At 48.8% G+C, this 24,323-nt stretch overlaps 5 protein-coding genes across 5 annotated transcripts; 1 reads left to right on the top strand and 4 right to left on the bottom strand.

The window, feature by feature from the left end:
- Positions 1-98: 98 nt before the first annotated feature.
- Positions 99-1,385, bottom strand: Pmar_PMAR003341 (equilibrative nucleoside transporter, putative; the record flags this gene model as incomplete). The annotated part of the gene is made up of 1 exon (XM_002784042.1): positions 99-1,385. The coding sequence occupies one exon, from the start codon at positions 1,383-1,385 to the stop codon at positions 99-101; it is 1,287 nt and encodes a 428-aa protein (XP_002784088.1).
- A 1,569-nt stretch (positions 1,386-2,954) lies between these two features.
- Positions 2,955-3,981, bottom strand: Pmar_PMAR003340 (casein kinase ii beta chain, putative; the record flags this gene model as incomplete). Its single annotated transcript, XM_002784041.1, has 7 exons — positions 2,955-3,066; positions 3,109-3,225; positions 3,282-3,402; positions 3,450-3,518; positions 3,560-3,644; positions 3,689-3,842; positions 3,895-3,981. The coding sequence occupies 7 exons, from the start codon at positions 3,979-3,981 to the stop codon at positions 3,007-3,009; spliced, it is 693 nt and encodes a 230-aa protein (XP_002784087.1). The 3' UTR covers positions 2,955-3,006.
- Positions 3,982-4,500: 519 nt separating this feature from the next.
- Positions 4,501-6,316, top strand: Pmar_PMAR003339 (2-pyrone synthase, putative; the record flags this gene model as incomplete). The annotated part of the gene is made up of 6 exons (XM_002784040.1): positions 4,501-4,646; positions 4,694-4,788; positions 4,839-5,083; positions 5,135-5,266; positions 5,322-5,427; positions 5,474-6,316. 6 exons carry the CDS (start codon positions 4,501-4,503, stop codon positions 6,187-6,189), a joined length of 1,440 nt encoding a protein of 479 aa, XP_002784086.1. The 3' UTR covers positions 6,190-6,316.
- A 388-nt stretch (positions 6,317-6,704) lies between these two features.
- Pmar_PMAR003337 (krp3, putative) lies at positions 6,705-20,213 on the bottom strand (the record flags this gene model as incomplete). The annotated part of the gene is made up of 46 exons (XM_002784039.1): positions 6,705-6,791; positions 6,839-6,975; positions 7,019-7,115; positions 7,157-7,257; positions 7,303-7,437; positions 7,487-7,582; positions 7,640-7,733; positions 7,779-7,907; positions 7,951-8,061; positions 8,111-8,197; positions 8,244-8,311; positions 8,352-8,425; positions 8,471-8,553; positions 8,601-8,669; positions 8,716-8,783; positions 8,827-8,923; positions 8,965-9,078; positions 9,121-9,201; positions 9,249-9,330; positions 9,380-9,481; positions 9,527-9,624; positions 9,665-9,718; positions 9,767-9,852; positions 16,611-16,776; positions 16,823-16,909; positions 17,140-17,217; positions 17,269-17,376; positions 17,432-17,540; positions 17,596-17,727; positions 17,776-17,856; positions 17,909-17,988; positions 18,066-18,182; positions 18,236-18,331; positions 18,379-18,450; positions 18,503-18,643; positions 18,691-18,730; positions 18,778-18,854; positions 19,009-19,116; positions 19,165-19,246; positions 19,298-19,397; positions 19,451-19,539; positions 19,583-19,673; positions 19,727-19,820; positions 19,873-19,967; positions 20,018-20,077; positions 20,132-20,213. The coding sequence occupies 46 exons, from the start codon at positions 20,211-20,213 to the stop codon at positions 6,705-6,707; spliced, it is 4,335 nt and encodes a 1,444-aa protein (XP_002784085.1).
- Positions 20,214-20,318: 105 nt separating this feature from the next.
- Positions 20,319-21,409, bottom strand: Pmar_PMAR003336 (Pre-rRNA-processing protein TSR2, putative; the record flags this gene model as incomplete). The annotated part of the gene is made up of 5 exons (XM_002784038.1): positions 20,319-20,392; positions 20,439-20,523; positions 20,579-20,707; positions 21,101-21,248; positions 21,291-21,409. The coding sequence occupies 5 exons, from the start codon at positions 21,407-21,409 to the stop codon at positions 20,319-20,321; spliced, it is 555 nt and encodes a 184-aa protein (XP_002784084.1).
- Positions 21,410-24,323: the final 2,914 nt, after the last annotated feature.

Genomic DNA, 24,323 nt, shown 5'->3' with positions numbered 1-24,323 from the left:
GAAAACCATCGGATTGAAAGACTGGATCAGGAGACGATGGATGGAGAACATAACATACAACGATTATGAAGGGTTAAGAAGGTTCAACCTTCCGAGCCTTACATAAAGGCAGTTTGTTGGATAATGGTAGCGATCACTGAACCGCTGAGGATACCACAGATAAGCCCAAAGGCCATCACATAACCAGCAATCTCCAACTCCTCTTGCTCATCTTGATCTACTTGAGTCGGTCCATGTATCATACACCAAGAAGCAACAACACCATTGGAACCAGCAAAGAACGCCATAACAACAAAGCGGAACCAGTCTTGATTCAATGGGTTAGTGTTAACCTCAGCACATAGGAAAAACAAGGCGATGAAAATCAAACGCCCGAAGGAAGCAAAACGTGTGCCTCTCTTGCTCAAACGGAGATGATAACTAGGCGAGGAACGACCGATAGTGTCGAAGACCTGGTAACAATACGTCATGAGCTGACCGAACAAACCGACAGATAAATTGGAGGGCTTCATCTCGAATACGAGCCAGGGGAAAACAGTGAATGTAATGGTGAAGCTGAGCCAAACATTGAAGGCTTGAGGGACCGTATCCCAAACGACTTGACCAAGAGGGCGCTTCATCTCTCTTTTGAGTACGAACTTTTGACGACCTTCTTCAAGTTCGAGGACAACACGCATGAGAGGATGCTTTTGCATAGCATACTTGTACATAGGGATAGTGGCGAAGTTGGCTAGCATACCAATACCATAGAACAACACCATTCGTGGATAAGTGTAGTTGGTGACACCAAATCCCTGCAGGATTGCCTGACAGAGCATATCCAATGGCCAGGCGATGAGACCAGAAAGACCTTCACCGATGAGGATAAACTCAGTACAGACCGGATCAACGAGAGCGGCCAGGCCGAACATCGAGGACTCCATAAGGGAGTTGGCAAAGCCAAAGATTCCGATGAGAACACAACCAGCACCAAAGCCCGCAGCTTGGTTGTCCCTGGCGAAGGTGATGGCACACACAGCGATGAGCATCATACTAATACCCATCGTGACACAACCAGTGTAGAAGCGGGGACCAAACCTGAATCGATTGCCGATCCAAACAAGCATCAACTGACCAGCGTTAATGCAGAGGGAGTAGCACAGAGAGCACCAAGTTCCATAAGCATCCCCAAAGGCATCAATAAGGGTACCGAGCTCGCCCAGGATGAAGTTCCAACCAAGGAGGGCAACACAACCAATAACACAGAACATGGCCTTCAACTTCCAGTCGACAACCTGGCTTTTCTCGACCTTAGAAGCATCAGCAGGAACAGTTTCCTCCATGGACTCAACCGTGGCCGCTTCAGTGGTAGACTTCCCAGCACCAAAGCAAGGAAGTAAAGGCATGGGTGGAGTGACGGGAGAGGGGATGACTTAAGAGGAACTAAAACCAACCACAGGTACCACACCGATTTCAACTCTCAATATCACATAGACCCTCCCGAGACTCCCCTTGGAGCTTCACAACTCAGTTCCATAGCCCTTAGTCTCAACTATCAGCTAGGCCTCGTCGAATCCCTACTAACACGACTGAATTCCACCCGAGGCCGACTAAAAAACTCCGCAAGAAATTCGCTACACGCGATTTATAGCGTAAACCTCTCATTGTGTGATCCACTGTCCCCTCTCTAGGTAAAAGGAGAGCCCGTTGTTTCTCAGGATGCGATCATTCGTCTGGTGCTACTCTGTCGTAAACTTCGAGCAATGGCGGTGTCGACGAACAGCTGATTTAATGGAATGACGTGCACGCATGCCCATGCCCCGTGTGCGTGAGCAATTTGCGCACGCCTAAACTCGAGACGCAGAAATGAATTCTACATCAACAGTGAGATTAGCCACAACTTGTGGCTCATAAGAGTAACCGTCAAAACTCGTTGACTATATGAACAAGTATGAGTAGCTGTTACCACGATGAAAACAACCCTATTTACACATCTGATGTGTCACGTCATCGCCGTCTCTGAGTACCACAAAATTGAAACTCCAAAAACACCTGAACAGGCATCATTATCGACTACACTATTCTGACTGAAGCTCAAGAGCGGCTGCTGTCATAGGTTGCCGATTTAAGTGTAAGACAATGCCATGGCGTAATCTGTTGTGGAATCGCCACGCCAGTGACCGCCACCAAGTGACGTGACGTCACTTGGACGTCACAGGAACGGTGGAATCACGCTAAGCTAAGCTGTAACCCATGCACTGGTGCGTGTCGACTTCCCTCTCATGGCCGTTTGATTGCACTGAGAGTATCCTCTCCCGACATACATCTGGCCTTCTCTTAAGGCCAGGTGAGCTTAATCTCAACCCACCCACCTCAACCCGTGTTACTGGAGGAGTCTCTGGCTACTTGCCATAGCACCGTAAAGTACATCCAGGCAGCCAGGCTCCGAATTCCACCACTCGGCAGCAGGCCGCGAGTTGGAACTCCTCGCCCAACCCAAGTGACTTTGGGATTTCATAGTTACGCCTACTAATACTGTTACGTTTCATAACAGTCGTTCGAATGAGCAATTAGAAGAATGAAGTACCTTAGCCTAGCAGAAGACACATTACACAAAAGGGTAACGATATCATACGACACACGACTCAGACTGTCACACTTCATCGTGGTATCGCCGAAATAGGAGTGGTTTATGATCATCTCTTGAGAGCAACTCCAATCACTCTCTGGATAAATGATCCCTTCATACGACCGTATGATAAGGCCCACATCATGAACAGAGCATTCGACCACCCGAGTGTCGGGTCCACTACAACTAGTTGTGGGAGCTCACACGGCACACTTTACACTCACTGAGACTTCAAGTTGTAGAGTAAAAAGCCATTCGTTTTGAAGGTAGTTGTCTAGAATATACAGTCCGAGGACCATCTACAAGGTCGTCACGTAGACTTGAAAAACGCATCCCTCAATAGAATGATAGTGAAAACGTCCAGCAGTCAGTCAACCGCGAGTCACGGTCATACTGTACTACTCTACAGCATCAGTTCGCCTCTTCTTAGCAGCATGCGGCGACTCCTCATCATCCTCCTATAATAGAAGTAACGCGACGTTCACCTCCAATAGGCTCACCCCCTCATCATCATCATCGACCCCTTCCTCCTCCTCTTCCTCTTCATCAGATTCGCTCGTATATGCATCCTCGTCGTCGTCCTCCGGCTCGGAGTCCTCGAAAACTACCTTTTTCCCCTGACCGAATAGGAACCGATTATAAAACTCCCCTATCCACAACTCAGCCACAATACATTCCTATCATAACCATCGAGTGCCTGGAGACTGGGTAGAGCTTTCAGAAGGTCCTCACGGTACGCGGCTTTCACCAGTTGCTCGTCGTCGTCGTCTTCGACAACACCACCAACCGGATTGCTGATGTCTGCCAAAATGCACGAGGAAAGGGTCTAACGTCAACTTACTCGATCAAATTTAATATGCGAATGTTGACAAGTTTATGTATGGGACTTAGTGCCTCCAAGTCGGCAAATCTGATGGGAATTTCAGACCCGTACTAACATCACGTTACTACTTGTTGTTCGCGAGGTGGAGTTCTTGCAAAGTGTCTTTTAAATTTCCGAGGGCCTCAAGGGACTTTCTGTCAATCAAGTTATTGGCTGAAAAACAACTCATATATTTTTTTCAGAAGTTCGAAAACTACAGTTTAATTCGAGACGTTCGATTTTGGTGCCCTCTGGGAAGGGATGGTCTATGACCCCAACCTGACAGTTGTTGAGAGACAGAAGCCCCACGTTGCAGTCCTTTAGAAATGACAGATCCCCTAACACTGGAATTGACAGGCCATCTAGCATAACCTGAGCCGCCGCTGAGCATGTGGGAGCTCACAACGTGTCACCGTATTAGTACTTCCTCGAGTTTTTCAAAGTGTTCAACATCCTGTTCCTTAGCATAACGTTCAAAGGCCTCTAACAGTGACGGTATTTGGGCTACCATGATAGAGATAGAGGAGGGTTCAGTTCAGGGAGGACAACGCAAGGTGTCACGACTTGAAAAATGAAGAGAAAATCACCTCTGGGATGATTCGAACCTGCGCGGGTTTTTAGCCGAAAATCTCGCTCAGCGTGGGCTGTCCGTAATTCTGTGGCGACCACTGGCCTCTAACCTTAGAACCTTAATAGTTCAAGAACCCCAACTTTAGGGCTCGGACCTAACGCTAGACGTGGGACCTTGAAATGGCACGGCTCAGACAGAGGTCAGCCGCGAGCTTTGGTCCATTGATAGTCGACTACTCAGTTCCGAATGAAGTTGTATTTCTGCAGTCCTCAGCAAATGACTTGCCGAATTTCGAGCAGCTCTCAGAAAATACGTTTCTCTACTACTATTATTTTGAATAACAGAATTATACATACTTGCTATAATTGATATTTTTTATTATATTTTATACACTCACTGTATTGTTTTCTCCTCCGCCTGATTTCCCTTCCATACCCAAGCTCAGTAGTTCCTCGTTTCATGTCAGCTACCGTCTCTACTGCTCCTCCTACGGCCACCGCCCCGATGTTCGCCGAGGTCCACGAGCCAACTACCTCAGTCCCCTTCGATAACAGAGTTTCATGGACCATCCGTTTCGTGGACTATATCACTCTAGCCTTCTACAAGTGCTGTTCTCCTTCTCCTCTACATAGCATAACGCCTTATCACTCAGATACCGCATACTGTGGGCGATTCTCATGGCCATGGTGGCTATCGCTTTCTCTTACATCACCAGTGGGGATGCCCTTGGATGGCTTCAACACAACAGTACGAACTCAACTGAGTGTTGAAGCTTTTACGGTATGAAATGTCTTCAGGTGTTGTTGCTCTGGTATTCGCCAGTTTTGTGTTCCTTGTCCAACGCAACCTCTTTTCCCAACGTGACGTCTACTGCATGGACCACTGCGAGTTCATGCCGCCCGACTCCTGGAAGGTCTCTCGTGAACAGATCATCAAAATCTTCTCCACTGATAAGAACTTCACACCAGACAGTCTCAACTTCATGCGCAAACTTCTGGTCAATTCTGGCACCAGCGACCATACCGCTTTCCCTCCCAACATGGCAAGGCCATACCACGCCTTTTCAACTTCTTAATGGCGTCATCTGCTTTAGATCAAATCACTCGAGGATGGCCAGAGGTGGAGTTCTACCTTAGCCGACTCTCGTTTCGAGGGGGAAACCACTATGAGTGGTGCCCTTCAAGGCCTCATGAACAAAACAGGCATTACAGCTAAGGACATTGACGTGAGCTATACAGACAATACTCATTGCATGACAACGAGAAGATATTTATTCTCAGATTCTAATCGTAAATTGCTCTATGGTTTCCCCAACGCCTTCTCTCTGTGCCATGCTTGTTCACAAGTTTGGTATGCGCAGTGACGTTCTGACGTATAATCTATCAGGTATGATTCCCACCAGTTTTCCTACCACTCCATCAGCACATTTCAGGTATGGGTTGCAGCGCTAATGGCATATCCATCGACCTGGCCCAACGTCTACTACAAAACAGGAAGAATCTCAAGTGTGTTGTTGTGTCTACTGAGATCACAGCTGAGCAAGTGTATAACGGCAACGAGAGGGGCTTCCTCGTCCAAAACACACTCTTCCGTTGTGGTGCCACTGCCATACTTCTCACCAACAAGCCCGATACTCGCGCCAAATATAAGCTACTTAACGTAGTGCGCGCTCAACAGTCCAGAACTGAGAAGGACTACGGGTGTGTGTGGGAGGATCAGGACGAGGAGGGCCATAGGGGAGTCTTCCTTGCCAAGAACATTGTTGATGTTGCTAGCAAAACCATCGCTGTCAACTTCAGACGGATGGGACCACATATATTGCCTATTACTGAGCTCATCAAAGTGGTTTTCAATAAGAAGTATATTCCCGATTTCAAGAAGGGTATTAACCATTTCTGCATCCACGCTGGTGGTCGCGGTGTGTTGGATGGTATTCAGAAGAGCCTCAACCTTAGCGATCGGGATATCCTTCCTTCCCGTTTGGACCTCTATCACATGGGAAACACCAGCAGCAGCTCTATCTGGTATGAGCTGGGCTTTATCGAGAGATCTGGAAACCTCCAGGCTGGCCATAGAATTCTGCAAGTGGCATTCGGAAGTGGTTTCAAGTGTAACTCGATGACTTGGTTGTGTCTTCGTACTGAATAAAGTCTGTGTCCCTTGTATTTTCCTGAGATGCTTTTCACGTCATTCTGTGTCCTCTCTGATTCGATGCATTCTATACTACTATGTGTTATGTATCCTTGAACGAGACCGTTCCTTCTCACATACACTACTTCTCTGCATAGCTTCAGAGACATTCTGTCAACTGTTGATTTCACAGTCGGATACGGAAGCGTCAAAACCAAGGGGAACAGGAAGGAACACACACACCGCGATTCGAGATGAAAGTGACCTTCGATCGTCTATATAGTTTAGGTAGACTAGATAGACGCAAATGTGGCACTAAAGGAAAAATGAGAAACACTTCTCTAGGTAGAAAAGCGTTTCCATTCTATCCCCACCTTGAGTGCTGATCATTACAAGAAGCATTCCTAAACAAGAAGCTGAGAATGAACATTCGCATGAGCGTCTCTTCCCTCAGGAGTATAATATGCAACACAAACGCATGATAGACTCACAAGAAATGCTTTCAACTGGAGCATGACATGCCAAGGGTGCCACTAGCTGCCTGCATTGAGGATGTTCTCCCTGGCCACCTCGTATTTACGGAGATGTTCAGCCGTGTCCTTTCCTGCCTTATCGAGTATCTACACCTTCACGTGCGTATGCCTTTTCTACAAAAATATGTCTTTACTTCTTTTTTGGTCTCTTTGGACAGCGAATTCACATCTACGTGGCGTCTGATACTAGCATACCATTTCTCGAAATCTTTCTGAAGTCTCATACGACTCTGCTCCATCATCTTCTGTATGCGCTCAATGTCAGATCGGACTGATTAAAAAACCTTCGACAACACCAACGTTTACATCCTTACCTCCTCGCAGCTTGTCAGCGCATGCCTTGTACACCGCTGTCTGTTCTTCAATGCTTTGGGTACACGATCGTATCTCCTTCTCGTACTCCTCAGGGAGCTTTATCAAACTCAATGCACGGTAGAACTCCCTAACTTTACCTTATCTCCATCATGGCCGAGTAGAATGGCTCGTTTCCGCACTTTATCAATGCTCTCCTTCTCCCTGTTCACAATGTCCCTCGCAGTGTTGGCCTCCTTACCTGCCTCATCTTTATGTACACATCAGACCGTGGTTGAGTACCCACCGAGGGCTTTAGCCTCCTCGCAAAGCTTCCGAAGGAGCTCCTTGTTCTCAGTTAATGTTTCTGTGCGGCGAATGGACTTCCGGAATAGTTCAAAGCATCGCTGTCGATCAAGGAGTAAAGTCGCTGGTGACTCCCCTAATAAAAGCAGTCCTCCCCTGTCGTAAGTCGAGCTCGGCCCACGTACCCGTGATGTGCTCGAGCCACTCAGCACTCCCGACAGTTGAAGGATGATGTGGGGCTCCCCCCTGAGCACCACTTGAATCAACAGCAGGACGCACCCCTAATAAGGAGCAGCACCCCTAATATGAACTCTGAATATCCAAACTAGCTCGCTTACTCGACTGATCACACCCGCCCTCCGGAAGTGCCGAATCGCTACTTTTATTCAGCATGCCCAGTAGGACCGCCAACTCCTGATCTCGCTGAGCGATCTAATAGGAGGCTTCTGTTCCAATGCCGGTCTATAGTGGCACTACTTGTAGTTGAAGTTGTTGGACCTGGGCTTCATCGCTACCTTTCGGGGCACTTCTAGCTGCAATAATAGGACCAGTATCGGTCATGGGCTTGGTGACCATATCGCGTAGTATTGAGAAGCATGCTTGGATCTGCACGGGCAACTAGCCATCTATTCCTCTCTATAGTAAGCACCTTCTTCATAGATCCGCAAACGAGGTGACTGTCAGTAGATTCACCATCTTTTATGTATGATTCTACCAAGGCCCTCAAGTGTGACAGATCTTCCGAGGTGAGAACTTCTTCCTGAGACGCTCATTCTAAGCAGTTAGACCAACACTGACCGCAGTCACACCTGTTGGTCGCCTTTGAGAATTCTGAGCTCCTCTTGTAGCTCAGCAACCTGTCGTTTCAAGCGCCGAATGAGCAGGCTGGGATCGATCTAATCCGGGCCACTTCATGGGACAATTGGATGATGTCAAGTTCACCTCTTCGTTGACGCGAGCCTCGTTCTTAATGAGGCCCACTCGCTGTGCGAACCGGCAAGTACTAATACCTGCAGCACAACGTGGCGCTTCATCATCATAAGGGCTTACTCTCTTCGATGGAGCGACCGTCCATTGAGAGTGTTCCGATCATACTAGTACGGCAGTTGCCGCCCAAGGAATCCCTGCAGGGTCGTTTTCAATCCCCACCATACCACCCTAGAGCCTACCGGAGTACGCTGGTCATCATACTGTTCCGGTATGGTATGTGGCTACGCTTCCCTATTGATTTCTCATGAAGACATACAATTACCTGAGGACCTACAGCCTGGCCTTATTCGACTTAGCATCAGAGCTCACTTGTTCAAGGAAGTGCAAGGAGACGTTGATGAACCGCGACTCGTTCGCGAGCTGCCCGCCGACTTGCGTCTAACAAGCGTTAATTATTAACACTTAGCGCTGATGGGTGAGTAACCTTTTTGATGCGCTCGCTACCAGCCAGATCGACCAGATGGAGCTTGCTTCGGCGAACAGTGTCCGAACCTGATCTCTATTCCGCGTCGTCCAGAAGGCTGTCGAAATAGACCTGGTATTGTGGCTTCGATCCAGATTATAAACATGCAGTGACTCCGCGTGGAGGAATCGTTCATAGGCGTCTCTGCTACAACTCTGTTAGTATCACCCTGGGAGCATCGCTAGTTTTTCTCGCACAGCGAGAGGTTACCAAGAATAGAAGGTTCAATGCTTCCTCTTCGTTAGGTACCGTATTGACACTAAGTCCCCGGAGATGCATTTGCCCGTCCTCATCCTCCTGTAAGCTGACGGACGGCAAGTTGTGCTGATGAATACACGCTCAAGTGTTATCAATCTATTTTTCTACCAGTTCGCTGACATCATCTGATTCCCTGTACAAAAGGTCGTACCCATTATCATTGTATATTTCAAGATAAGAGATGTACACCTCGAGGAAACTCAGAATACACTTCTGAGGCCACCACATGCTCTTACTCTGTACTGCGCGTCACTGAGCTTCCCGATGCGTTCAAATATGTATGATACAGATCGAGGTATTATTCCCCGATCGACATACCTATTGTATGACTCGCAGCATTAGCAATGAGTGGGGAAGAATTCAATACCTTTCAGTGCCTCCAGTGATAGTGAAGGTTTTTCCTGACCCGGTCTGGCCGTATGCGAATATCGTTCCATTAATTCCCTTCAGACACTCTTCTATTGTTGGTCTGAACTCATTCGTTCGTGCATGCAGTTATCGCTTCAACTACTACCGAGCTACGACGTCAAAAATATCATCTTGGCGAGCAGCCATTCCGAACACTTTGTCGCATTTGAAGCGGTACCGATTTCGAGAATTGTTTATATAGCTCTGAAGATGCCCGAAGTGGCGGCAACAGACTCTTCTTCACCTTGGTCACCTCAATGCCTCGCTCATCCTCATCAGGTCCTACCCTGACGTCGATCTGAGCCGGATAAACTCTTCCCAAGCGGCGTTTGAGCGAGGATCGTACCGTATTATTTTCAACAGATGGATGTATCCTATTGGTAGCATTCCCGGTCGGTCTACAACGTAGGTAGATCTTGATATTAGCATCTACTGCTGGTGCTGTCATTACGAATATTGAAAAGTCCCCCTAGAGAATCGCGGCTTAGGGTACGGGAATCACTCGTATGAAATCATTCCAGTGGCACAGCCAATTGCCTGCGTGTTGTCTCTCTAGGTGAAAATTTCCCGTCTCTTGAGGAGCCTCATCCAGTTTCTTTAACTGATACCTATTCGACATGCACCCTACTAGGATGCCTAACTCGTTTGTCACCATCGTGGATAGCTAACACTCATTGATTAGATCGTTTCCATTCCACGGTCATCAACTGGTTCGAATTGTCAATAACCATCTAGTGTGGAACATTATTTTGGTGGTCTATAGTTGGGCGAGGATCACAAGTCTTGTCACACAGTGATCGACTCAACTCTCCGGTCGAAGCACCTCCTCGCTGCCTTGCTGACTGTCAACGATGTCAGTGAGACTGAATCCTGGGATTAGTCGAAACTGGGGTTACCTCGGGATGCGCTAGCGTAATGGGTCTTCCCATCTAACCAGTTAGCTGGTTCGATTGGCAGCCTGCACCAGGGCACACATTGAGATTCACATACCTTGAGGTGGCATAGCCACCCCTCTTAGAGGAATTGATTACACTAAGGCATACCTTGAGGTGGCATAGTCACCCCTCTTAGAGGAATTGATTACACTAAGGCATACCTTGAGGTGGCATAGCGACCCCTCTTGGAGGAATTGATTACACTGAGGCATACCTTGAGGTGGCATAGCGACCCCTCTTAGAGGAATTAATTACACTAAGGCATACCTTGAGGTGGCATAGCGACCCCTCTTAGAGGAATTGATTACACTAAGGCATACCTTGAGGTGGCATAGCGACCCCTCTTAGAGGAATTGATTACACTAAGGCATAACTTGAGGTGGCATAGCGACCCCTCTTAGAGGAATTGATTACACTAAGGCATACCTTGAGGTGGCATAGCGACCCCTCTTAGAGGAATTGATTACACTAAGGCATACCTTGAGGTGGCATAGCGACCCCTCTTAGAGGAATTGATTACACTAAGGCATAACTTGAGGTGGCATAGCGACCCCTCTTAGAGGAATTGATTACACTAAGGCATACCTTGAGGTGGCATAGCGGCCCCTCTTAGAGGAATTGATTACACTAAGGCATACCTTGAGGTAGCATAGACATTCTCCCCAATGGTATTGGCTGCGCGAGCTTTGAGAACGTGTGATTCTCCCTGATATTATTAATTGTATTCATTGGCAGCCTCAAGGGTGGAGAATATGCGATTCACACCCTCCTGTAGGAATGGGCTTAGTCATACCTGCCGCGCTGACATATGTCACGGGTTCGTACTCACCTCTGAACCTCTAAACGAACACAAAAAGAGAAGGATAGAGACCGTTATTGTACTAGATAAATGGTGAATGGTCAACATTCTCTTCGAGATTGTAGTTATACGTTCGACGCGACAAACATCAGCGGTGCCATCCCTCCCAAGAACCACCACCGCCACCACCGCCTGAGAGGGTCATGAAGTTCGAGTCGAGACTCAAATGTAGCCTACCGGTGCGTTTCCACTGTCCCCACTCGTCCTTAGTCCAACCACCATCATTGTTGCCACTCCAGTAGCTCTTCCCACCGTAGGATTGATGCTCTCCTTGATGCCGCCAATTGTCGAAGTTGCCACCACTGTTACCTTGGTTCCACGACTGGTAATTCTACATCGATTATGTAAGACGATCGATGAGTGCTGAAGTGGACGTTGTACATATTTCCAGCCTGCATTGTCCCCCCTTTCTCCTTCATTGCTGTGATTCCATCCACCACTTGAGTTACCCCAAGAGTTGCCCCAGTCATTCGGCTTCCACGAGGCTCCTCCTCTTCCGCCTCCGTTATTCCATTTGTCTCCATTGTCATACCAAGACTGGCCAGAGCTCTAGAAACGCCCAAATGCTAACCATACAACAACAGTTGTTAAAAATACCTTCCAGTCCTTCCAGGTATCGTTGCCATTCTTTTCGTCGTTATCTGGACATCGTATGATAAGCCCTCCTTACCACTCTGACAGCTTACTGTTCTGTTCCTCAGCAACTTGAGGCGCCCCTTGCTGGGCTTTCACGGCCGCCTGATGCTTCAAGGCAATATCCCGATACTCCTTCACATATCTGCCCGGACGGCCCTACTAAGGTAAGACGGAGCTAGAGGACGTACTGTTTCCGGTTGAAGAACCCCTCCTGCTTCCACCACTGTATCATGCGATTGACGCTCTTGAAAGGACCAGCATTCCACAGCTTGAATCTAGAGAGCGCCAGTCTGGGACTAAGAAAGTGCTCGCTCCCTACCCTCGATGGGTGATGTGAACAGGCTCTTCAATAACGGCATATTTTCCCGACTGATCCCTCTTGCCAGCCCACAACAACACTGCAGCACCTCCCATAGGTTTCCTTTCGTCCAGAGTAAGGAAATACGCAACCTTCACAAACCACTGCCAAGCCTCCCCTCTTACTGACCACTTACATGTTTAGTAGTGCTACTTAACTTGGTGGCTACCACAAGATTCTTAACCTGCTCCACGTTACCGCCCTGATACTTATCGAAATTGGTGAAGTCCGTGAGATACTTCATATAACTATCAATAAGAACCTCACGTAACGTCTCCAATGCGGATGGACTCACGGTTCGACAATCATCGCCTTGATCTGATCCAACTCGTCAAATTCCTCAGGCTCTCCAGGCAACTGCAAACGGAGAGGAAGCTGTGAGAGCAGAGGACGAGCCTTGACCAACCTTATAAACCATCTTGGCATTTCCCAGGGTGTTCTGTTGAGCTGCCTGCTGAGTGAATTTACTCTTGGCCTCTTGGAAGACGAATTGCTTCACCCAATCAGTGCTGGTTCTGTTGCCTGAGGGAAAGCTCTACATCAAGTCGTTGAACATAATCACTCACCTTGTTTGATCTTGATCATGCATATGTAATGACCTTGATGGCTCGTACTAGGTCGGAATAGGACCTCGCCTATTGGGATGGAGGGCGACTCAAGATACTAACACAGAAGGACTCAGCAGAAACACGACTGACCAGTGCTTACGGCCATCGCAGCACTGTGGGAGATTTCCTTATAGTTGTCATGTCTGATGATACGCCGACCACGAATAGAAGCGGCAGCATCAAGACCTTGCTTCTGAGTGACCACCACCTTCCCGAGGCCGCGGAGTTCCCTAAGACCATTGCTGCAGCTGTCATTCAAGGTACCCAACAACCTACCGGAAGTCATCGCTCTTAGCGACCAACTTCGGATCCTGATCTATTATCTCCCTCTGCTCATAATCAGTGATGTCCTCAACAGTTACGTCCACCTTGAACCTACACCAGCACAACTCCTCTTCACACAGTTGAGGTAGCTGTCGTGGTCATCAGAGTCGTACACATCCGGCTTTATGTGAGTGACTCGAGCTGTGAGGAGATCGCCCTGATTCCAGTTGCCTTTAGCATTCTCTATCTCGTTATTTCTCTACAGACAACACCCTTCCACCACGACTATGCACTCAAGGATACGCCTACCTTATCCCATTTGAAGAAGAGCCCATCACAGCGATTCTGGAGCAATCGAACCTTAACCTTGTCGTTAAAGCTACCGTCAATCACTTCACATTGTACGACAGTATTCTGACAATAAATCATCGACAATCCCTATGGCGAATCAATTCCTTACCTTTCTGAGGGACTGTGCCGTTTCACCAGTACAAGCTTCGAACACTGCCTGCGCCGTAGGAGGCTCCCAACGAGAGGAGTAATTATAGTATGGACTGATAACAGCAATAAGATATCCCCATGGGCAAGTGAGGCGACCAACCTGTGAATCTCACTAGCAATATCATGCTTTATATACCCGACCATTTCTGCCTTCAATGCCCCCTTGTCAACCTGAACACACCAGACGTATTTTTTCCAATTGTCGCCTCAGAAGCACAGCACCTCATGATCAGTATATTGTTCAGGTAGATCATCACTACTCAGCATAGCATCAACGAGACCCTCCAAATTAGCCGATACCGCCTCGAAGTCCTGCATAGTCGTCTAAAAGAGATCATGACCATGACTGTCCGACACCAAGACCACGACCACACAGCTCACCGGTAGACACATACGCTTCTTTATGAGCGAGAGCATGCTTTTCTCGTCAGATGCATCTGCCGCTCCCGAGGAATGCCAGGCAATACGGCACGCCTCCTTAGCAACTGAGAAGAGCGACTGTAGCCGACTTCAACGTTACAGCCCTCACCTGGCCAGGTGTCCCTAGCCAATCGTGTCAACTCGAAGGGATGGGGGTTCGATACAGCGGCAAGGACCTCTTCGAATGTTACGTCTTCGCCGTGGACCGGACACAGAACTCCGCGCGCCCTGAAATCAATACGACGCTTGAGAATGACTGAAATTAATGCCTCCATTCTGACTCGTCGAATTCATTCTTATCCCAATCCGCGTCGGTCTTCCCACGATGCCTGTTCTTCTTGAAGCTTCTGCGTTTACCTGTCGAAGCGGCGCGGTAGATCACCACTAACTGCAGCGACCAGCCTACCGGCAGCTACTGCTTGCAAGAGCTTCTCCATGTCAGGCGAGAGCCTCAGGAAAGGCTGACAATTCTGCCATACCACATCGCCGAGCAACTGCCGTAGTCGTGCCTGAGCAACGATTCATTAAAGCCTAATATTGTTGGCTGAGCCCACCTGTCGAGGGCTGAGCCCTTTCCAGGCCTCACTGACATCCTCCCTTTCGAGGCCTCTCACGACCACATCTGACAACAACATCAAGGAACCTCTCCAGAGTTCAACAACATACAACCCTACCGCTCCTCCTCAATAGAATGTTCGCCTTCCTAGGACCAAGGCCGGCCACAAACTTCAACACCCCAGCACGATGTGGACACCTCGCACTGACATTAAGGTCAACTCCCACTTGATTCACACGACGTATAATCTCATGCGACAACGCCTCCCGGAGCGTGAACCGATCACAGTTGGCCTGAACACGGGTGGATGAAAGCAGTAGAGCTCCCTCGCCTACCTGGCACGAATCAAGTGGTATGTCCTGTAAGGCACTGTGGCCACTAGCATCATCAGACCACAACTGTACAGTCTCAGCCAGGGGGTCCTGCATGAACCTACCACAACAACACATGCATCGAACTTCACCTCAATAGCAGCACCCACCGGCACATCGACAGACCAAGCCTCTGCAAGTACGTAAGGCCATCCTTCTCAGCCTTGTTCGAGCGCATGGCTGAATACACCATCAACAGAGCATAGGTAGCCATAAGGACTTACCAACGATCCGGGGTATAGTAGGATCACCCCACACCACTTGAGGGGATGGCAACACTGCTTTACTCTGCTTCAGTACAGGGTGGGTCGACACCAACTGAATGCCATCATCATCCAACACCAAGGCTGACGAGCCTTACCCAAGAGCAGCTATCAGAGAGGTCCCTCATGAGGCCTCTACAACGGATGTCCATAGCACATACCACCACCACTGCTGGGACGTATCGAGATATCTTATCCTCGAACTTCTTCATATCAGCCTTGTGGCGATCCTCAGCTGAGAACAACAACAAGAAGACCTCCATACCACACCATCAATATCATCGTCATCACCTGATTTGGGCGCTACTAACCAGTCAAGTTGTGTGACATCAAGGAGTGTCCCATCGACATCAGCAGTGACCAAGTGGCACCGCGTCCCGTTCTGCACCCTACCACATACACGTGTACACCCTACGTAATAAAAGCTTTCCTCCTACTTCTCCATAACGACGGCTGAGGCTCTGAAGTATTTCAACTTCCTCAATGCCACTTGTCGATCAATATCCCTTTGACGTTCCATAAAGTCAACATCATCCATCCCCCCATGAGGTGAGTCCTCATCATCATCCTCACCAGCACCAGCAGCATCCTCCGCGTTGGTATCAGCAGAGTCCGCCTCAGTGCTAGGCTCATAGCCTCGGCGACCTATGATGTTCCCAAGTGCCGCAGCCTACCATAACAACAACAACACATCTCGAATGCCTCACTACGCCTTGAGAGCCTCATTACGCAGTTCTCAGCGATGATCCTATCAGACTCCCTCTTCATACGAGCCCTAATCTCCTTCCTCATACTCATGTAAATGCTCTGCACCGCCTGCCTGGCCGCACCCAAGACGAACTCTCGCCAGTCACTTTGCCCAATAGCATACATCTCAACAAGGCGTCGCAAATAACAGTCCTCTCCAAGCAACGTATTAGGTTCTACTGCTTCCGATACCATCACACCCGCGCTCGCCCGACGAGACTGAGTCCACTGATGTAGAAGCAGTCCAAGTCGGCAGTACTTCATAAGCACACCATGATTCCCAGACGGTACAGGTTTGTTGTTTTCTAGTGCTTGAATAGCCTTGAAAATTAGACTGTAGTTAGAAGACATCTGCGCCTCTGTGAAAGTATCTACGACTATCTTATCGGGGTTCTCGTAATCAGCCCAGACGATATCAACAGTGATAGAGCCCTGAGCCTCCAAAGCACAGATCCTCGACCAAGTAGGACCAATACAGGAACAGATAGGCTTCATACACAGCCGAGTGACCAGATAGTCCGGGGAGGTTGCGGACGGTTTGAAGTTGCCCACGGGCATAGTACACACATGAGCACGACGCCACAGTGCTCGACGGAAGAAACGACGAGTGCCAGCATCCGATGCTGTAAAGAAGATGTAGAAAATTGGTAAGAAAAAGAACTGCAGTCTCACCTATATTCCTAGCCGTAAACTGAGCTAAAGCGTCGACCAGTCTCCTCTCATTGTGAAAGATGAGACCCGACTTGCCCTGGCATTGGGCATGGACCCAGTCAGCTAGAGGGGGTCGGTCGATGATTGCTGGAGCGAAGTTGTGGCCAACCAAGAGGGACTCACCGAGCTGTTGAAAAGTGATACTACGATGAAGAAATACGATAGGAACACACCTGTTGAGAGTCCATACCGATGACCTCCTCAAGGGCCTTGTCCAAGCCGGCATCCGTAATAACTCTGTACAACGAGTCGTCAACACGCTGAGATAAAAGGTGGTAACACACACTGTTGGAGTATGAATATATGTTCGCTTTCCTCAACTGAGCCCAGGAGTTTCCTCGCAATGGTAAGAGTGTACAGAAACCAACAATAATTCCCCAAATTTTTCATTTGTCGGCGAATTTTTATATTGTCACCCACACATGTAGTTGATCACGTGAGTATTTTCCCACACTAGTAATACCACAACTATCACAACATGTGCTACTACCAAATGAGATTTGTGCACTATAGCCAAACTCTGCAGCCCCGTGCTCTCCAGACGCCGGAGCTTAGGCTCCACTTGGACCTACATCAGTGGTGTCACCAAGAACGACGACGACCTACTACAGGCTAATACCGATATCATCAAAGAAATATCCTTCAGAGCCTCAGCGTAGGTCTCCTCTATCTGTGAACTCGACAGGTCGTCCAGACGGGCCAATATCATCGTTATCTGGCTGTTGGCCTAAAGTTGAGACCCATCAGTAGAAGCAGCCCTGAGGAAGTACAATGCCTACTACCTTCACAACTCGATCCCGTAACTCCGGCGACATGGCCTCCTTATCAGCATGCTCAGTGATAGCCTGTTCCATCAGCTCGTTGTCGATGTCCAAGGCACGCTGTAACGAACTGAGACCACAACAACAACATCCTCCTCCACTGTAAACAACATGGCATATTTTACTCCTTGTAGCCTTGGAGCTTCTCCGCCATATTCTGCTTCACTTTCTTTATATCAACCCACTGCCTATCGAAGTCCATGATAGTCCAGAGGTCCTGCTCCTCCAGAACTGGACGATACTTACATCGCAACATCCTATACAAAAAACGATCACCACACTGCAAAGGAAAGGAGGCCCCTTACCCGTTCCATATGGTGGGTATCTCATAACCTCGCCCTTTGACATCCCTAAGGAGCACTTCAATGAGTGGGATGATCTGAAACCTGCGAAAAATATGGTATGCCGAGCTGTGTTGGGGGGGGAGGAGGGACGCACTTGTAGGTGTCATCAGCGAAGACCTGGGAGTAGGAGGCTGGAGTAGTGGAGTAGGCATCAGGATTCGCGAACACATCCGCCTGATAGGAGCCAAGCACACCATTACGTGATCGAATTCAGAGCTGGTTCGAGATGGAGTGGTATGAAGTGTTACTACCCTCTCCCTAATCTTGGCATATATCCACTTAGCCTCTATACTCCACTCCTGATTATACATCTCCTTATCAGTAGCAGCCCTAGCAGCCGACTCAGCCTCAGCTGGGTCCAATGCCATCTAAGACCAACAACCACATTCCTCCTGCCACAACTGGACATCAACCCTACTACCCCTTCAGCTCCCACCGCTACAGGGACCGCCTTAAACGCTGCAATGCATCGGGCCGCAGTGTTAGGACCATACACAGCTTGATAACGCTCAGGGATCTGATGACCAGCAATATTGACCGACAACAATCATGCATAGACTCTACATTGGCCCTAGCTATAGCTTGGTCCTTCGCAGTGACAAATCTGGCAGCAACTTCCTCAGGATCAAATCGAGCCTACATAGAGAACAACCATAGACGACGATGTCCTTCCATGCTGTCGAAGGACCTCAAGATCCTTCTCAGGATCAGCTGTAGCAACACCGCCACCCTCAGCCATATCAACATCCCTATCCTCCTCCTGTTGCTGCTGCATAGCCGACATACGACCCGCTGCTAGGTTCAATACTCGAGCATCACCAAATACTTCCTGAGGGGAATACGGCTGTCGGGGGGATTCGAACCCGGGACCTCTACATCGATCTCCTGCAGCAAACCCGCCATGTCCTCTCCGTATCTGAGACCATCCCTCCACCTCCTGCTACCAATTTCACGCTGGCCTACCGTTCAGCGTATTCACGTCCCCTATTCGGTAAATCATCGTCATCATCGTCACGCCCTGCATCACCAGCCTCACGGACCTGTGAAACGATCCTTAGTAAATGATATGCAGAACTACAATGTCAAACGACTACCGTCAAACACTACTAGCTGTAACACACCAGTAAAAATATGGGGACTTTCCATCAGTGATCGACGATCGCCACAGACCCCACTACGAAATCCATCTCCCACCCGAGTTACAATGAAATCAGCAAGAGAATCGTTATCCGAATCTTCATCCCTGCGGTCCCCCCGCGATGCCAAGGATCTACCCTGCTCACCGCCGCCACCCGCGACATCCTAAAAATTACGACGTCTTTCCAACGCAAGTTCGATGAATGTTATTACCGCAAAGTCGTCATCGTCGAATAAACGATCTTCCAGAGCATCAGCAGAGGTCGCCGTTATATGCTGGGCTTTGGTGAAGTCCCTGAAAGTAACCATCGTGATAAGGACTATTCACATGATCAGCTCAACTCACTTTTGTTTCTTCAGCCTGGAAAATCCCTTCTTCCTTCCTCCCAATAGACTATCATCATCAGAGCTATCCCCGCCAGTCCCACCCGCGGCAGACGAGCCACCTACATAGTAATGCATTAATAGCAACAACAGCCACTACTACTACTACTACTACCTTCAGCTCCCACAGCCGCACCGCCCGAGTCGGCATTACCCTCGCCCGCCTTAGCCGCTGCGGCCTTCCTCGCCATAATACGGGCATATCTGATACAGGCATTTACACCCACCCATTGACCAACATGGTTACGCTTCAGGATTGGTCTCTTTGACGATAAGGAGATCCCCATCATCGATATCATCTGGATCTAGATCACTAGCCTCATCCTCACTAGAAGAGCCTGCTGACCACAACAACTACTACTCACATCTACCTCCCGAGCCCCCTTCCTACTATCACTCGAGCCATCACCATCATCACTCCCTTCATTATCCTCATCATCAACAACAAAGCCGTCATTCTCAAATCCCATAGCGGTAACCTTAGACTGCACCACACCACACTCCAGCCAGCCAACCAACCCGCCGCACAACACTTACCGGTGACTTCCCTGGAGAACGGCCGGTCTCCTCCTCTTCCTCCTCTCCTTCACTGCCTCCCCCATCAGAACCAGAGTCGTCCGAGTCGGATCCACCTAACAATGCAACATGAACCTCCAAGTAGCCGATTCCAAAGGAGTATTACTGCCGCTCTCTACATCATCTCCTTCCTCACCAGACGACGACGATGATGATTCTACTTCCTCTGAACGTAACCACGAGTAACAGCATGTGTCCTGTCACCAAGTACTATTATTACCATCATCATCCTCTTCCTCCCTCTTCTTCCTTTTGTTCCGACTGCTACCAGCCTCTTCGCTCGCCCCACGCTTAAGTGCCATTTATAAAAGGCAGAGACGATGCAAACTTAACCCCATCAGTACTGCTACCAACAGCAACAACAGGATGGAGGAAAGGAACGTATTACAACAACAGTGGGTAGGCAGCTATCGACGGCGACGACCTCTAGTCACAGTCTGGAAGCCATCCTCATCCACCTCAGGCTCCTTATGCTGACCCTCTAACACTCAACATGATGCCCACACAGAGAGAACTGATAGCACTACCTTGCTCAGCCAAAGGGACTTCCTCCTCCTCCTCTTCCTCATTATCAGCCTCACCTTGTCCTTCCTCAGCACACTGCTCCAAGACCTACTAATCCCATAGGGCTATCCTCATGCCCACCAGCACTTAGAGATGAACCCACTTTAGATTGATCACGATCCTGTGTAGCATTGACGACCTCTCTGGCCACCCCAAGATCCCCTCGACTACACGATTCCCACAGTCGGATGAGCATATAAGCTACATCCTCATCAGAGCCGTCCTCTAGTACCTACCAACAACCTCATCACAATGTCAGCTACCAATGAAGATTCAACAGAATAATAATCAGTACATCTACAACAGTGCCCTAACCACCAATTCCAATAGAGTTTCACCCGTGATATGAAAAACGTTTCACTTCGCAAGGAAACAATTGTATAACCGCTGTTCGCGGGAACATATACGTCCTATGATTATCATGGAGTATTACGCCACTTCACGCTAAACGAGTGGAACTCTAATATATATTACTCAACTCCACCGAAAGGAACAAAGATCTTGTTCTCTCCTGATTTCGAATAGCAAACAACACCACTGAACGGCCTGTCTGTCGAATATACTCAGTCTCACACGCTGTAGGGATCCCCGCTGCAGCCGCCGCTCCCCCTCCCCCTACTACTACCATTTGAAAGCTGTTGGCGATCATCTCGAAGAGCCTATCAGCCAACTTGGCTACTTGATCGCTGTTCTCACTAGACAATTTCGCTCCACCAGCCCGTAGATCAGCAATCACCGACTCTGCGATGTTCTCGATACGCTGTGAGGCCTCCCTGAAGGCTCCTAGGTCAACTACCAACACTGTCTATGCCTACCTAGGATTGCAGTCACAGTTATCCCTCGCGAGAGTGAGAGCAGTCCAGTTAGTGAAGACGTGGTGGACTGCATCCAGAAAGGCCTGCTCGCACTCTGTTGAGGAGGAGGAGGAGGACATGCTACTACTCAGTACTACGGAAATGTACTCGACTATACACAAGCCAAATGAGAGACTTCAGAAACTGCACGGGCGGAGAGGGCATGGTCATTATACTAACATTAGGTACTGTCGATATCATCGGATCGTCTACCGCGCGCCACGAAATTCCAGCCCCTCAGAACGCTATCCAGCTTACAAGGCCTTAGCACACCGTAAAGCGTTGTGGACCATGCATGCAATGAGCTCAACAGAGCTTTCTCCCAACTCAGTCTGTCATTTATATACTTTTGATTATTTCAAAAAGTAGCGCGCTGATGAGCCTGCAGTTGCATCCTCATAACATCAAAAAGTCATGGGTCAATACCGTAGTCTCAGTCACATTGAAGAAGGAGTTGAAGACCCCACACCCGACCCTACATACCAGCACCACCTCCAGTAGCTTCATACGTCACATTACTACCTTGTACCTCTTACCCCTACAGCTGAGCCGGCAACCACGACGTTATACATGTCCCTCTTACAGAACTGGACGAGAATGTATCAAAGTGTGCCACATCCCTAAGTGGACTCTATCGATAAGGCCTAGTAACATGCCAGCATTCATAGCTCTATAATGTAGACGTCGCGAGCGAATACAATGGCCTATATTGATCTCGCAGTAGAACCTGTATCATACCCTCCATCACATGCAGCTAACGAAGGAGGCCAACAGTGGCTACTGAGCCGAGACTGACTTAATAGATCCGCTGATGTGTCGGAATTGGTGACACCGAGGTACCAACTACATTTAAAAAACGAACGGTGCTGCAACAGCCAAGAGAAATGATTCCTTTCTATCGTGAAGTGGATCTCAGTTCGACAGTGGTGTGCTGTTCGGGAAGCTCCAACGCAAACCTACGACACAATAACATGCAACCAAATAGACTCCTGAGCATCAGCCCCACAGGTTTCCCGTTCCTCATGATAGGCGGAACGATATCTGGGGTAAATCCAGATTTTCAGGGGAAATCGTGAATAGTCAAGGTGATTTCTCGCTCGCCCCGCGCAGTTTATTAATACAAAGACGCGGGCCCAAACAGACGATGTCCCTAGAATTGGTGTCCTAGGTCACTATTAATCACGGTATAGCGTCCATACCCAGGGTAAATAACATCTCTACCGCGTAATGCGGTCCGCATCGGGCTAGGGGTTTACACTGTTATTCTGGAGTAGGCTGGCCTCCGACCCGCCGTACCCAGAGCCACTAGTTCGAACTCCTTCACGTGCGGTTGTCGTACAAGTTGCACGAAATCGCACTCCGTTGAGAGCGCAGTGAAACGGAGCGACTTGAAAAACACGAAGGGAGGAAGTGCGCGCGTGCACTGTATTGTGTTCCCGGTTAATCGATATCATATTGCGTGCGCTGTAACGAATCGATCGCAACACCCTCACCGGGATTAAAAATCGTCGACATATCTCGTGCGAACAGGCGCCTCGATCTGCGGCGATGAATCATTTTTACGGCAACTTGCCATTGGCAAGGGTCAAAAATTCAAAGATTTCGGCTTGCGTTGAGATTGAGTTCACCCCGATTAATCTACACCTTTTAAACATCTAGTTCGCTTTCTGAACCATCAATTTCGTCGGGACGCGCGAAGTTGGAGGTCCGAATCCGAAACGAGAATATCATAGGAAGTTCAAGTTCGTGTCAATAGAACTTTCAATTTCGACTTTTGAACCTTTGATTTCGTCATAGAACTTTCAATTTCGTCGAGTACACCTCGTACACCTTTTTCGTATTGCAAGAACCCACAGGCGGAAAGTGCCTCTCGTTCGACTAGTGTACCAAAGTGAAGTCAAGTTGACATACTTCCCGTTGGTTTGAGATTTTCCGCGTTGGATACTTCAGTGCTTTGACACTAACTAGTTGATGACGTAATAACACGCACTTTCAAAAAAAATCAAGGGTATATCCAAGCGCAATCGTAGGGACCAAAGAAAAGATATTACGGGGTGAACCTATCGCGGTGATGGCAAGTTATACGGTACACCTCACAATTTCGATTGAGTAATGAATGCCAGGTTGTGTCCTCGTGCAGTGATTTAACATCTCGGTGTACCACATTGAATCGTTATCTTGGATTTATTGCGGCATCAGACGCGCTTGACAAAATACTAGAAACACGAGGCGATATCCAGAGGAGAAATAGTCAATTGACTATCGAATGGCCCTCACGGCCGAGATATACAGGTATATACGTATATGAGAAATACACATAGCATTAGGGCGCGGATGATGGTGCATCACACACGCTCGGACCGCAATGCTGATCTCCATGGAGACAAGTGGGAATTGCAAGCCACCACTTACAGTAAGACTCACCATCATCGCTGCTAGAAGGGTTCTGAGAGACGCAATAGGCGTCGCATGCTGGACTATGGGCACTGTGTGAGTCGCTAGGAGCCTCGGTGGGTGCTGGGGTGCCAGATGGACAGTCGCTCACCCCACAAGACTGACCACCGCCCTGACACGTAGCCTCTTCCTTCCACCACTTGCAGTAAGAACCTTCACCATTCAAACTAACGCAGTAGGCATTACAGGGAGCGGACTCGTGAGGGTGCGCACCATCAAAAGTTGGCGGAGTCGGAGCTGGAGGCCACGTCTGAGAGGTGCACACAGTCTGGTCACCACACGGTTGATCACCATTGAGGCACGTCGGAACGGGCTGCCACCACTTGCAATAAGAAGTCTCATCGTTAATGCTCTGACACATGACGTCACACGCGGGCTCGTAGCTTCCATTGCTCGGAGGCAGACTAGTAGTTGGTGGTGGAATGTCTTGACCACAAGCCTCAAAGGTTCCACACGGTTGATCACCATTGACACAAGTAGGAGCAGCCAGAGTCATCTTGCAATAGGACTCTTCACCGTTAAGCTGTTGACAGTATGCAT

This window comes from Perkinsus marinus (assembly GCF_000006405.1).
Source record: "Perkinsus marinus ATCC 50983 genomic scaffold scf_1104296935302, whole genome shotgun sequence".
Classification (NCBI taxonomy): domain Eukaryota; phylum Perkinsozoa; order Perkinsida; family Perkinsidae; genus Perkinsus; species Perkinsus marinus.
The sequence above is the reverse complement of the archived record's forward strand: the minus strand, read 5'-3'. Positions and strand labels throughout refer to the sequence as shown.